General features: G+C 37.7%; 1 protein-coding gene across 3 annotated transcripts in view; it reads right to left on the minus strand.

Annotated features, from left to right (window-relative positions):
* Positions 1-13,677, minus strand: part of arhgap32b (Rho GTPase activating protein 32b) — an 85,003-nt gene that overhangs the window by 24,231 nt on the left and 47,095 nt on the right. For all 3 annotated transcript variants that reach the window (XM_039686143.2, XM_039686142.2, XM_039686141.2), the window contains exons 6-10: positions 7,538-7,624; positions 4,776-4,913; positions 1,900-1,992; positions 1,664-1,786; positions 1,478-1,555 (exon numbers count right to left, since the gene is read on the minus strand). In XM_039686143.2, the coding sequence (XP_039542077.2) occupies positions 1,478-1,555; positions 1,664-1,786; positions 1,900-1,992; positions 4,776-4,913; positions 7,538-7,624 (519 nt within the window). The remainder of the gene's footprint in view (positions 1-1,477; positions 1,556-1,663; positions 1,787-1,899; positions 1,993-4,775; positions 4,914-7,537; positions 7,625-13,677) is intronic.

Raw genomic sequence — 13,677 nt, forward strand, 5'->3', positions numbered from 1 at the left:
TTTCCTGTGTTATATTAGATCTTGTCATTGCTAATTCGATGATCCGATGTCAAGCCGTTGAAATTTAATTAATTAAGTCCTGCCTAATCGGTATTAATTGAGGAGCCCCTTAGAAATACTGCATGTATAACAAACTTAAGTCCAGTGGTGTTACTGAGATATTTTTGGGGTTAAAAAAATCCAAATCTAATCAATTGTAAAATTCCAGTATCATATTAATGGACAAAATCTTTGAAAAACACTAAGGATTATACATCTCAAGGGCCGCCCATCTTGTAAACCTGCAGACAAAAGAATCTAAAGTTCAGCAGTTTCTCACACACACAAACATGAAAAATAAGGACACAGAGACAAACTAACCATGTTTGCCATAATTTGCAACTTAGTTTGATTTGATCATTCTATCAAACAAACCAATTGCAGATTGCTTATGAATCAAGATCATAACAAAAGCCTTAGTTTTCTGTGTCATAAGACCTTATCTTGCAGATAAAATAACCTTGTCTATTAGTATAACCTTGACCTTGTCAACAATCTCAGTCTCTTCAACGCCAGAGCTCGATTACATTTCTTCTGACATTCCCTAAGACCATGCTGACTTCAGAGTGTGGTGATTGTGGGGGTGACAGCTGGCACTGCTGTGTACTCAAGCTCCATCCAGACAGATGCTGGCTACCTGATCCAGCTGTAGCCTGCCAGAGCTCAACGTCAGACTGCCCCCCAGTGGATCCAGCACACATCTGCCACCATGAGCCAGTCTCCCTGCACAGGGCCTGACTCAGTGGAGATGCAAAAATGGCATAACATGCCAAAGCACTGCATACTGACAGGGCAAAATAAAGGTGACATATGCTTGTGGGGCAGTAAGAGAGAATGGTTTGGCACGTTGCAAGATTGTGAGGTGACTCACGAGTGGGTTTGTTTACCCATGACCACAAGTGAATGATGAGCCAAGCTCTGCCATTAAACTAGTGTTGTTTCACAAACAATCTATATTTTACACTGATAACAGTGGTAGCATGACAAATCACAGCTTGATTTTGACACTTAACTAGATGGCGACAACGCATTTGTAAAAGTAATGGACCAAGAAAGCAATAGATTAATTAAAACTTTTTTTAAAAATGCAAAAAAGCTATTAATGTATTACATTTAATTATCATTTTAAATAAGATGTAATTTCATATGTCTGTTTTTTGTCTATTTTAAGGGTGATTTATTATCTCATTATTGATATTAATTAATTAATTTACATTGTTATTATTTGATGTACACTGCTAGTTCCTCTATAGCAGCCAAGTGATTAAAGAGCAGGGCTGGAAACACCATAATTTGCAGGTTCACTTTTTATTAGAGACTAAAGAGCTATGATCTCTGTGAAAGCCCTTAACCGTCTGTTGCTCCAGGGGGACTCTACCTGCAATTTCTGAGCTGCCATGTACACTTAAAATAGAGGACTAAATCACATGCAACAAACCTGAAAACCGTGTTTTCCTCTCCACCAGGTGGTGTCCTCTTTAGGGGGCATGTCTATTACGGAAACAATATCCCCCACCTGACAGAGAAAGAGAAAATTATTCTTCACAAAAAATATTTGTTATTAGTATGGCAATCACAGATCTTCAATACTGCATTAATCTATCTTCATTTTTAGCCCAGTCACCTCAAATGACAGCTCATCAGCAGCCTGGGCAATGTAGCGCTTGATCACGTGGGCCGCTGCGATAGCTGGGACATTTATGGATGACTCCTCATGCACCAGCAAGTGATTCCCTTTATTGTCAACCTGGGGAAAGAGATTAATTATATTCAGTGAACATCCCTCATCCTCGCTTAATAATCCATGTAAATAAAAAGCACCAAATCAGCTCTCTCAGCTGATTTGCATCAAATCTGTACCTCCATCCATGTGAGGGCTGGCCCACAGTTGATCTTGTTATCAGCGATCGCTGAGAGACGGGAGAGGTAAGCCATCAGCATCTGGGAAACTGCCTGTTGGGAAAAAAAGAGCAAGAGAGGGAGGGTTAAGCAAGTGTAACAGCTTCCAAGGGGGTAATTCTATAAATACAGAGTATTTTTACAGGGAGGTTTAAAGGCGCACAACTTGAAGAACGAATGGTTCGAGTTTGCATACTTTTTCACTATAAAATGGTAGGGTAGGTATAAGGAATGCAGCTTTCCTGTTAAAAACTAAGCAGAGTTTCGCCGTAGCTCTAATTAAACCTGTAGAATTAAAATCTATGTATATTTAACTCATGAAAACAACTGTTCTTGTTTCTACACATTCTCAAAAACAACGCTAGTCTCTTCAGTGAAAGCCGCTTTGTATGCATTAATTTGAGGAATAACAATCTGTCATTGTTTTTCAGAGTATATGTTTGGTGACTGTGGTAACTTTAAAAGGGATGAAGTTGCACTCTGAAATATAAAATGATCTGAATTATACTTCCACACAGCTTGCATAAAAAACTAATATAGCAGGAGGAGAGGTGGAGCGGTCTCATATTTATACAGCTCAAAAGATCTGTCTAATAAAAGTGCTCTACCACACATCTCTTTCTAAAACTTTACAGCCTATTTAAACTCCATAACATACAGCTTAGTCTAAAAATACAGTAGTTATAATAAAAGTATTTCCTAGCGGAAAACAGAGACAGTAAGATGTCAGTTCATCAGCAAAAAGCAAAACGTGTAAAAAAAAAAAACAAAAAAAAAACTAATGCCACTTTCAATTTTTTTCAAATATTTCTCCTCAAGACAACAAATATGCACATGGAAAATATTGGAGGATATTTTGGCCAAATATAAAACAATGGAAAAGACATGCAAAAAGATACACAATACTGTTTAATGCATTAAATTGATCAAATGAGACCTGTGAAGACATTTAAATGTTACAAAGACATGTGTGCGTGTATGTATATATATATATATATATATATTTAAAAAATGCTGTTTTTCTGCAGTCTGGCATTTTTCCTCTTTGTCGCCATCTCTGTTTGAAATATGCAATTGCAGTCATTCGCAGAATTATCAACTTTACGTGATTTGTACTTCAACATCCTCAACACGGCACAGCGCGTATGAACACAATGTTTGAGGAGATTGTGAGGCTGTCAGTCACCGCACCAGTGTGGATACTGGCATTCAGAAGAATCAAAGATTATTCTTTTTGGAAGTATGACCAACATAACAATTTTCACCAGAAAATGTCATCTAAACTAGTAAGAAAAATCCATCTTTGTTCTGGTTCTGACATTGCAGTAAATCACGCTAATTTAAATCTAACAATCAAATAGATAAATAATAATTATATCAAGTGCTGTGAGAAAAGACTCTAAATCTCCACCTCCAACATTATATTAGCCGAGACTCCTTGTTTATGTGTACAGATGTGACGTAATGACGGAAATCCACCAGTACCACTGGAATTAAAACATTATTATTACAAGCTTACCGCTTTGAATCGAGCTAAGGCAAGGAAGATAGTTCTGAACACTGGATGGTTATGTATTTTCTCAAATATGTATTTTGGATAATTTTAAACCTCCCAAAAAGATGCAGCTTTAACTAAACTTCATAATAACTCCTAAATAAGGGGTTTAATGACAAATAGTGTATATATCAGTTTAATAAATATGAAAAGCAAGGGTTTTGGTGACTGGTGAACAGCCTACGAGAGAAAACAGGAGATTAAAATGTATCAGTGAAAGCCTATAAGATTTTATTCATGATCCACAGAGCACCGATGGAATCTGTTCCAGCTGAACATGATCCACACTCCTGTCAATACCTTTCCCAGACATATGCTGGAACAGACTAACCAAAATGTAAAACTAAAGCCAAATGGATCTGCAAAGGAAGCATAATTAGGTCAAAGAAGACTGAATAGACAGCTGCAAGATTTCGATACAGCTACATGTACCTCCAGAATCCAGGGCAAATCTGCTTGTGTTGACTATCCTAGAGACAATTGTGAAGAAAGTATGTAAACAGAAGTTGAACAGTGTTCTCTAATGAGAGGGTTGCCAGCTTCAGTTATTTGCTCATGTTATGTTGTGCTCATGCGCTAATGAGGCTTATTTGTGCGAGATATCACATATTTAATGCATAAGCAAGCTTCATGAGACCGTTCTTTGAGGTGTTTGTACCTATAAATCATAGCCAATTAACCTTTTAAGATCGTCTTAGGGCTTTTGTAATGCTGAGATCCCCTTTCAAGATTCAGATACATCTTAACCAAAATCTCTAAATTGCCCCTCTATAAATAAAACTGCGAAATCCAATAAGTGAAATATGATCTCAAAGGTGTTTTCCTGTTTTGAGAATCTCAAAGCGCCCGGTTACACAGAAAAGCCATAGTGGGAGCTTCCATTAAGCTGCTTTGGAGAGACTTCCATTACTGCAAAACATAATGGGTGGCATTATCAGCCACTCAAACTTCAAAGCAGATCAATTTAGCTGTGAAAATATGTCACAGTTCAAGTATACTCCTCTGTAAAACAAATGCCGGTTATGCCCAACACGGCAGGAAGAGGGTTTTTTTTGTATACTACAGGGATATTTATATGACAGTCTCTCAAGGGACACCATTAGGTGTTAACCAGCCTCAGTCACTGAGCACTCACTAAGAGGGACATCTTCCAGGATAAGCTCCTTTGTACACTGGGTATAAAAGGTCTAACCCTAACCATTCTGCACTTATCAAAAAAAAAAAAAAAAAAAAAAGGCTCATTGGCCGCAGGGGAGTGCTAAAAGAAGAGATCTTACAGTACCTCTGCTCTCTCCCTCAGGCTGTCGAAACGGGGAAGCTCGGGGAGCTGGGAAAAGCGACGGTCATAGATGCAGAGATGGAGATGCTTATCCAGGACTCGGAAATCTTCATAGCTCCGCCTCACGATCCAGCTTCGTCCCTGCAGGGTGGTAAAAGAGGGCAGTAACTCAAAAGGTAAACAAACAAGTGTTCAAGCGTGTTGATGTTTGGTCTGCAGAGTAAATATGAGGGCTTGTTTTTTTGGGGATAAACCTCATCTGGCCAGTCTAGCACCACAGTGACCACACAAAACTGCCACATCACAGCTGTGTGTGTGTGTGTGTGTGTTTAATCCTGGACATAGCAGCATTCAAAGCAATGAGGAGAGGGATAGTGACAAAGCATGTTTACAGGTAGAACTAGATTTGCATTTTCTGAAGGAAAAACTGATAATTTTAGGCTATATAAAGAATAGAATTTATTTTGAAAAAAAAAGAAGATTTTTTTTGATAAAGGTGAATACCAATTCACTTCAGATTTTAGAACGTATTTTTAAACACTCAGAAAATTATGAGTGTTGGGTATTGGGTCATTCTTACTAAAAAATTGGACTTTTCAATGTGTGCATCATAAGATAAATATGTTTCATGTTATTAAATGGATGTTGCATTAAAGTTACATCAGACAAGTTTGGGGTCAAAGTTTAAAAATACTGAGCAACACAACCGTTTTCAACATTGATATGTAATGTTTCTTGAGCATAAAAATCTGCGTATTAGAATGATTTCTAAAGGATCATGTGACACTGAAGACTGCAGTAATGACTGCTGAAAATATTAAAATAGGAAAAACGTTTTTAAATTGTAATATTTTACATTATTATGTTACTGTTCAAATAAATGCAGCCTTTGAAGACTGCAGTAATGACTGCTGAAAATATTAAAATAGGAAAAACTTTTTTAAATTGTAATAATATTTTACATTATTATGTTACTGTTCAAATAAATACAGCCTTTGTGGGCATAAAGGACTTGTGGGCATAACGGACTTATTTTTAAAAACATTAAAAAAAATTACTGTATCATATAAAGTAAATCAACTCGAATCGGTGCATGAGTGTCCCTTAAAACGGCCAAGTCTACAAAATTGCACTACTTTGTCTAAAAAAAGGATGCAGTTATGATGACGTATAAAGCATTTGAGAATTCTCAATTAGAAGATATCAATGAGCATGAAACTGAATATGCTGATGGGATACTATGGAGAAGAGTGGGAATAGCCTGAGTATGCTAGTTTCTCTTTCCTGCCTGTGGTGGATTCCCTTTGGCCTAATGCTTTTGTGTCTGCTCTGCGTAAACCATCAATCATCCTGCCAGTGTTGTGCCGCTTGACTAGAACACACTGTGTACTCATGTAGACCCACGGTTGACCATAGCCGACCAATCAGATTTCCTAATTAAACAACATAGTGCAGCATGTGTACATTAGTTACTTACAAAACAGTTTTTTCTTTCGGCGAATATATAGACCGACATGATGCTAATCCAGGATTAAAAATAGCTGCTTGCACAGAAAATCAATTTTGAATATAGTTTTGTGGCTAGTAAAAATACTTGATATGCTTTCTCAATTCACCTGACATTAGCGTGAAGATACGTCACAAAAACTCATTTTGGTCCCCCTTGTACCTGTGATAAGACCATATTGAATTCTATTCTAGCTAAATTTACATTGTATAGACCTATTATCCGCTCTAATGAACCAAGTCAACTTATGACACCACCACTTTTAAAAACCGTTTAGTATTTTTCCTTTCTCATTTGGAATATCTGCTGCACTTTTCCCTTCATTTCCCTTCAGCATCCAAGCCACAGGGTCCATATCCACACTAAATGGAAAACCTCAATGTCTATGAAACACTTCTCTCTGAACTAGGGCTGGGAGAAAATGCTTCAAAAAACGCTGGTGTACTAGTGCACCCATAGGGAAAACAAACAGTTGTTCAGCCTTCCTGCTTCCAAAGCATTTCATAGGGGACTGAGGAGCATTTGTTTGGAAAAACGCCAATGAGAGTGGAACTAAAATGCTTTTCCTGTGTGTCTGATCCCTGTCCATTCAGACGGCTCCTGGCCAAACATGCACTCTCAGTCGTTAATGTTTTTTTTTTGTTTTCTCATTTTAAACACACAGGAGCAGTGCTGTGGATTTGGATGAGTTCTCACACACTGAGATGGAATGAGGTTTCCACACACAAACCAAGACTTCAGATATTTTTCCACTGAGTTTTCAATCACATCTGCCAGTGCTCAAATCAAGTGCACAAGCTGCCTGATTTCTGTACCAGATTTAGGTATAGTTCCCTTAAAAATAGAAGCGTCCAATTTAGTTTTTGAGTGGACTATCCATTTCAGTAGCTTCTCTTTTACTTTTTTGCAAAAAAAGGATAGTTAAAATTTTGTTTTAACAAACTATTGTGAAAACGTAGGTCTGCATCTCAAATGTATACGCAACAACACATAGTTGCGTTTAATTTATGGCTTTACTGGGGTGTCTCAAGTTGACGATTACATCTCTCCCTTTACTGAGAGAAATCGCGACCCTCTTGTATTTGCAGATTGGTACTAGATTCTGCTATATTTGTTTTTGGAAGATACGATTTTAAACCTGGCAATGCAAAAAGCAATGCTCAATGGTCAAAACAGTGAAAAAAAGGCAAGATGCAATGAAGTACACAAAGACGTCCATGCGTATGTACTGTACATAGACAAGCATATTCTGTCTTACCTGACAGTAGATCTGAACCAAATACACAGGCTCTTTTGACTCCAGGCCATTCCGTGTCACTTCAGTCTGTTCATCTGCGAGGGTTAACTATAAAGAAAAAGAAGGAGGAAGGAATGAACACTCTAGTCAAGTCAAGTAGATGTATAAAGCACTTTTCACAATCTAGATTGCATCAAAGCAGCTTCACAGTATCAATCAAAACATAATGTTCGTTTCTTAGTGGAAAAACATCCACGTTTGGTAGAGCTGATAAAGGGTATTGCTGATTGGTTAATTTAATTTCGAATATCCCAAACTATATACTTTCTAGTTTTAGTGACAGCTGAAAACATCACATTCTGTTGCTATTATCAGAAGCTTTTTTAATATTGGTGAAAAAATGACTAGCAACAACGGGTCTTCTGTGTAGTAAGGTGCAGAGATTGTTCCTCGGGTTTGAAGATGTGTTAAATGATTTGTCATCAGCTGAGCATATTGTCCAGTCCAAATATTGTAAATAATTAATATAACAGCGCTGAAACGGTGAATCCAGACAGATCACAGACTGAGCTATGCATGTAAACAAGTCACTCATATTCCGATTACATTTCTTCAGTCCATCGTAGCTTTTAGTGATAAATGTAAAAATAAACGTGAAATTAATATAATAATAATTTATATAAAAAATATATAAAAAAAAGTGAAATTAAAAAACAATACACATTAGATTTTTTTATCAACATGGTGTGTGTGTGTGTGTGTATATATATATATATATATATATATTATATATTATATATATATATATATATATACTAATGAGCACTAATGAGCACAAACTCTGTGGGAGGGTATTCGTTGAGAGTGGAGAGGGGCATGAAAAATGTAAACATTCAAAATTTTGCTTAACAGTTTCATGAACTTTTAGTATTTTAAGTATTTAGTATTTTAGTATTTCATTTGTAAAGTCATCTTTTTATTTTTTATCCATCCAAAGCTATAGCACCAACATTGAAAACTCCAATCTCTGTGTTTAGCGCCAAATTTTTGACATGATTACCAGGTTAACTGACTCGTAACATGTGCAATGGATCACAGGCTCCCGAGTGTCTAAACTTGCAAAGTGCATGCCCAGCCTAAGAGCAATTACACGCACAATGAATCTGTTTGTTGTCTTGAACGCTGTACAAAAAAACTCTTTCTTGATGCGTCTCAAAATAGTCCCAGATCCATGTTTGCGAGGGAACATAGAAGAAATGATGTACCATGACTAACTATATATATCAATCAAATAAAAAAAGTCCTCTCACCCTAATAACTCAAATATTACCCATTACATCATCTCATGGTGTTCACACACTGACTGTTGTGTTATGTGAGTGAAAAAGATTCTGCTGTGACTCATTTGAGTTTGTTCATACTGTGAGATGATGGTGAATGACCTCAGCGAGAGACACACAAAACAAACAGAGAATAAATAAATAAAAAATCTCTGTCTTGCCAAAAACAAAGGGTGACTATATTTGTCAAGTGCAGCTATTCACACTCCCACATAAAAATAAACATCATCATGCAAAAAGCCTCTATATACTGGACTAATAAACTCAAACAACGAGCATAACAGCAAATATCTTTTTAATAAGAGCTTTGACAGCAGCTACTTGGACTTCAGTTGGTAGCAAAAGCATTGAGCTGTAAATCTAGATGGAGCATATAAAAGGTTGCATCCACTGATAAATAATTTAATTAGCACAAAATGTACCATGAGATCAATAAAGTGTCTCCATCTAGTTAAATAGCTTTAATAGAAGAGCAAAAATAAAAACAACTCTCTACCCACTTTGTGTTTATGATGATCTGATCAACAAGTTGTCAGGTAAGAAGATGTCAATGAAAAGGTTGGCAATTCACACTTAGTGTAAACAGACACTGCCAAGATTGCAAACCCTTGGTTTGGTGGAATGATTACATATTGGATCCCGTGCTATTGTTCGGGAAACATAAGGGCTTATTGCACTTACACTACAAATGTGGTCACAAGCTTTTCTGATCAAAACGCAAAATGTTTTAGACCAATCTTACACCTGTATTCTTGTAGTCTTTAGCACTGTCCACTCACCTAGTTTTTGTTTAAACAACACAATGCAGTCCTTTCACAGTCTCCGTTTTGTACCTGAAAGCTGAAACCATATTACAAAAAGTACCAAATGTTCCTTTAAATTAGAAAAAAGTTTGTGTGAACCCTGAAATCTGCAGTCAAATCTCACCTATATGAGTGTGGCAGTGTTAATTACACTCTAGTTCAGAAAGCAGCCGTTAGGTTGTATTCCTGTCACGATGAGTGAAAGCTCAGTGCCACTGCACTCAGAGCTTGAGGATTATGCCCTTAAAGAAGGCAGGGTTACAGAGAGCTGTGAAGTATTAAATATCTGTCTCAGTGTGTGTGCAAGTGAAACTTTAGACATCTTAACAATACCACATGAAGGCCCGACTGAGCCACGGTCTGAGACTTCCGTTCATTCCACATCCTTACAAGTGAAAAGTGAAATCTAACGCTGCGGCTCTGACGCGAGCAAAGAAACAGACCTCTGACCAGCAAGGTCTATTTGAGAAGAGTGGGAAAAGATTAGAGAGAAGCACAACCAGGTGTACGTGAAATCTGGAGGTCCGGTAAGCAGCGCAGCTCTGCTCTTCAGAAAACCCTGGGTAACATGAGAAGTAATGACCCAGATATTCACAGCACAGTTTAAAACACCCTTGAACAGCTTGCCAGTGTTGAGAGAAAGAGCGGTATCCCCATCACAAGTGCCAGGAAAAGGAACTCAGATGGGCTTCCATAACCTAAACAGTTAGGGAAATATATTTAGCAGTGACCACAAAGGGTTTTTAACACAGTCCCATGGGACGTACAAACAAATGCATTGGGACAGACCGTTCAACTGAACTATTATTTGATTGAAACCTTAAGGAAAGCATCTACACTGTATGGGAATTCTTCATCTAATCATTTACAAGCACTCACAGGTATGAAAGATATTAAATCACTCTGGGTGCTCAGGAGGAACTGAGCGTCCCGTAAGAGCGGTTACAGAAAATCCATTTAGTGGTGTAAATCTCCATAGTGCATGGTTACGCAGCACTGATCTGAAGTACAAAGCATGATGTCAATGGCCCTGGTGAGACTTGAAGACATTAGGTGTCTCTTTAAAGCACATCTGCAGCCTTTAAGTGTGAATAAAGTGAGATTAAAGTGACCAAGAGCAAAATAAAAAGGTGGGAAAATAAAACAAGCAGTGAGCAAAAAGGGCAAAGACGACTTACAGAGGCACAACATCCCGTTCACGCTCATTAACGCAGCATCTTTTGTTCAACCCAAGATTGCGGCTGCACGCTGGAAGCTCAATTCGGATGCCGTACTCCTAAACATTCAAGGATTCCCAACCTTCGACCATGCGTGGAAGTAAAACCGGTTCTTTTCGTTCAACACAAATCCACTCGGCAGAACACAGATGTCAGTTGAGTTTCCCACCCCCTCCGGAGTGCCGTCCCGGCTGAGTTGTTGTGAAGCACAAGGGTTAAGGTTCTCCCCTTTGGTGCTTTCCTGCACACTTACACAGAGTGAAGTGTTGGCTGGTCGACTTTTTGCAGAAATCCAGTTGTTTTAAGGGACTTCATTGCAGTTTGGTTTTCCTAATTTGTGATGAGATGCTTCGGTCCATCTTACTCCATGTTATCTGAAAATCACTCACTTAGCTTGCTGGCCAAAAGTGGTCTAGAGAACACACAGAAGAAAGTATGATGAAAAAAGCAGTCCTCCCTTTGCATTTGTTGTGGTGTCTTTTCACCACACGCTCTCGTTTTCTGCAGACTCTATTGGTCTCCCACTGTTCCCAACCCCCAGCGCCTCCCCCATTCGCTAGCTCTCAGTGGTACAGTCCCTGGGACAAAGCACAGGGCCGGTGAGCCAAAAGAAACAGTGGGGAGAGCTGGGAAGAGGGGGTTGCCCTTGTAGGAGCACAGAGCGGTTCTCCAGCATGTGCCCTTCCCACTCCGTCCTGATCCTCTGGGACCAGTGTTGTCCAGAGAGAAACAGAAGGGACAGAGACTAATGTTAGTGCTGCATTGAGAATGTCTGGAGAATCCTTCATGAACGACAATGGCTGCTTGAGGCTTTATTGTCTAATAATCACACAATTGTAGTAGCACAAAAGACAAAGAATGGAAACAAAGAGCCTCCATATGTCTCGTACTTTGGCAGGGGGGGCGCTTTCCGTTCATGGCCATTTTTAATGACCTAATTACAGTGTTTGTTAATGAAGACAGGTTAGGAAAGCTGACTAATCCAACAAATTACTATACGAATGGTGAGGTTGACCAATAAATGTAATTTTAAAAGGGATAGTTTACCTAAAAAAACACATTTGAGACAGTGTACATTTAACAAACAAAGATTTAGAGACAATGGTGAGTTAATGACGATATTTTAAAGGTGTTTAAGAGGATTTAGACATGCAACTTGATTTAGGCGTGCTAGTATTCGTAGCTCTTAATACACTTCAGCCATAAAAGCATTGCCTTTGAATGAATTATAACATGTCAACAATACATTATAACTGTGAGTCTGCAATGTTCCCTTTTTTATACATAATTGAAATGCTTGTTCATGAGAATTATGGTAGTTTTGTGTAATGAAATGTTATAGCTATTTAGCGTATTTGTTGAATATCTGTCAGCTAACTGATTTTAGGGATGCACTTAGCATCCATACCCCAAAGATTTGTTTCTATTGGATATGATCTTAACCCAGGCTTATTATACAACATTTTACTTTTAACATTGACAACTACAGTACTTTTCAATTTGTGGAAAGAAGTCTCAACAAGCTCACCAAGGCTGCATTTATTTAATAAAAAAAGGCAAAACAGGAATATTGTGAAATATTACAAATGAAAATAACTTTGTTTATTCAAATACTGTATATTTTAAAATGTCATTTATTCCTATGATGACGAAGAATTTTCAGCATCATTATTCTAGTTTTCAGTGTCACGTGATCCTTCAAAAATCATTCTAAAATATGCTGATTTGGTTCTCAGGTAACATTTCATAATAATAATAATAATAATATAATGTAAGTAATAATATTATCAATGATGAAAAAGTTGTGCTGCTTAACATTTTTGTGGAAATAGTAATACATTTTTCAGGATTCCTTGATGAAATATTTAATGAACAGCATTTATTAAATTTATTAAAGCATTTAAGAAACTTTTGTAACATTATAAATGTCTTTACTGTCACTTTTGATCAATTTAATGCATCCTTGGTGAATAAAAGGATTTCTCTCTTTTTTTTTAATCTTGCAACACATTTAAATTAGATCATCATTAGATCAAGGCAGATTTTAAAATGATTGCTTTAGTCTAACTGAAATCAAACTTTTAAAGTACATATTTGTTGATTTTGAAAGCTTAACCTGACTTCTAGTTCAAGGTCTAATGGTGATAGTGACTGTGATAGAAGTACAAGCACACAGGTAGATATTTCCACAACTTTCAGCCGTAAATCAGTGCAGGGGACAGAGAAAAGCAACGGGTCACTCGTGCCATCACAGCACATCTGAGGGTGATTAAAACGATTTTCCTGGAGGAGTGTTGTGAAATGCGGCAGTCAACCACACGGAACGCACTAGAGATCCAAGAGTCCTGCTATTCGACCTGCAGAAATGAGAAATCCTTCCCTGGAGTCGTCACTCGCTCAGAAACACATGGCTGCTTCAGAGTGAATGTGTGAGTTTGAGGAGGGAGGCTGGCTGGTATCAGATGTGTTTGGAATATTTCATGGAGGTGGAAAAGGTCATGCAGACCAAAACAAATATGAGAGCTTAGAGACTTGAGCTAAAATGTGAAGATGAGTTTAAAAATGCCTTGGCTTAAAACTAATGACATATGACGTACCATTTGCTATGGCAACAAGAATGTGTTCCAGCAAGATGAGGAACACATATGATGCAAGTTAACAAACAAATCATTCTCCTGCAAAGTTACAGAACGATGACCTTTAAAGGGCCAGAATTGTGATTCCATTGAATAAAGAAACACCAAGTCGTATGATTATCCAGTTACTTACTAATGTGTCTGGATGAGCTGCGAAAGAGCATT

The sequence above is a fragment of the Pimephales promelas genome, chromosome 19, assembly GCF_988280905.1.
Source record: "Pimephales promelas chromosome 19, fPimPro1.hap1.1, whole genome shotgun sequence".
Taxonomy (NCBI): domain Eukaryota; kingdom Metazoa; phylum Chordata; class Actinopteri; order Cypriniformes; family Leuciscidae; genus Pimephales; species Pimephales promelas.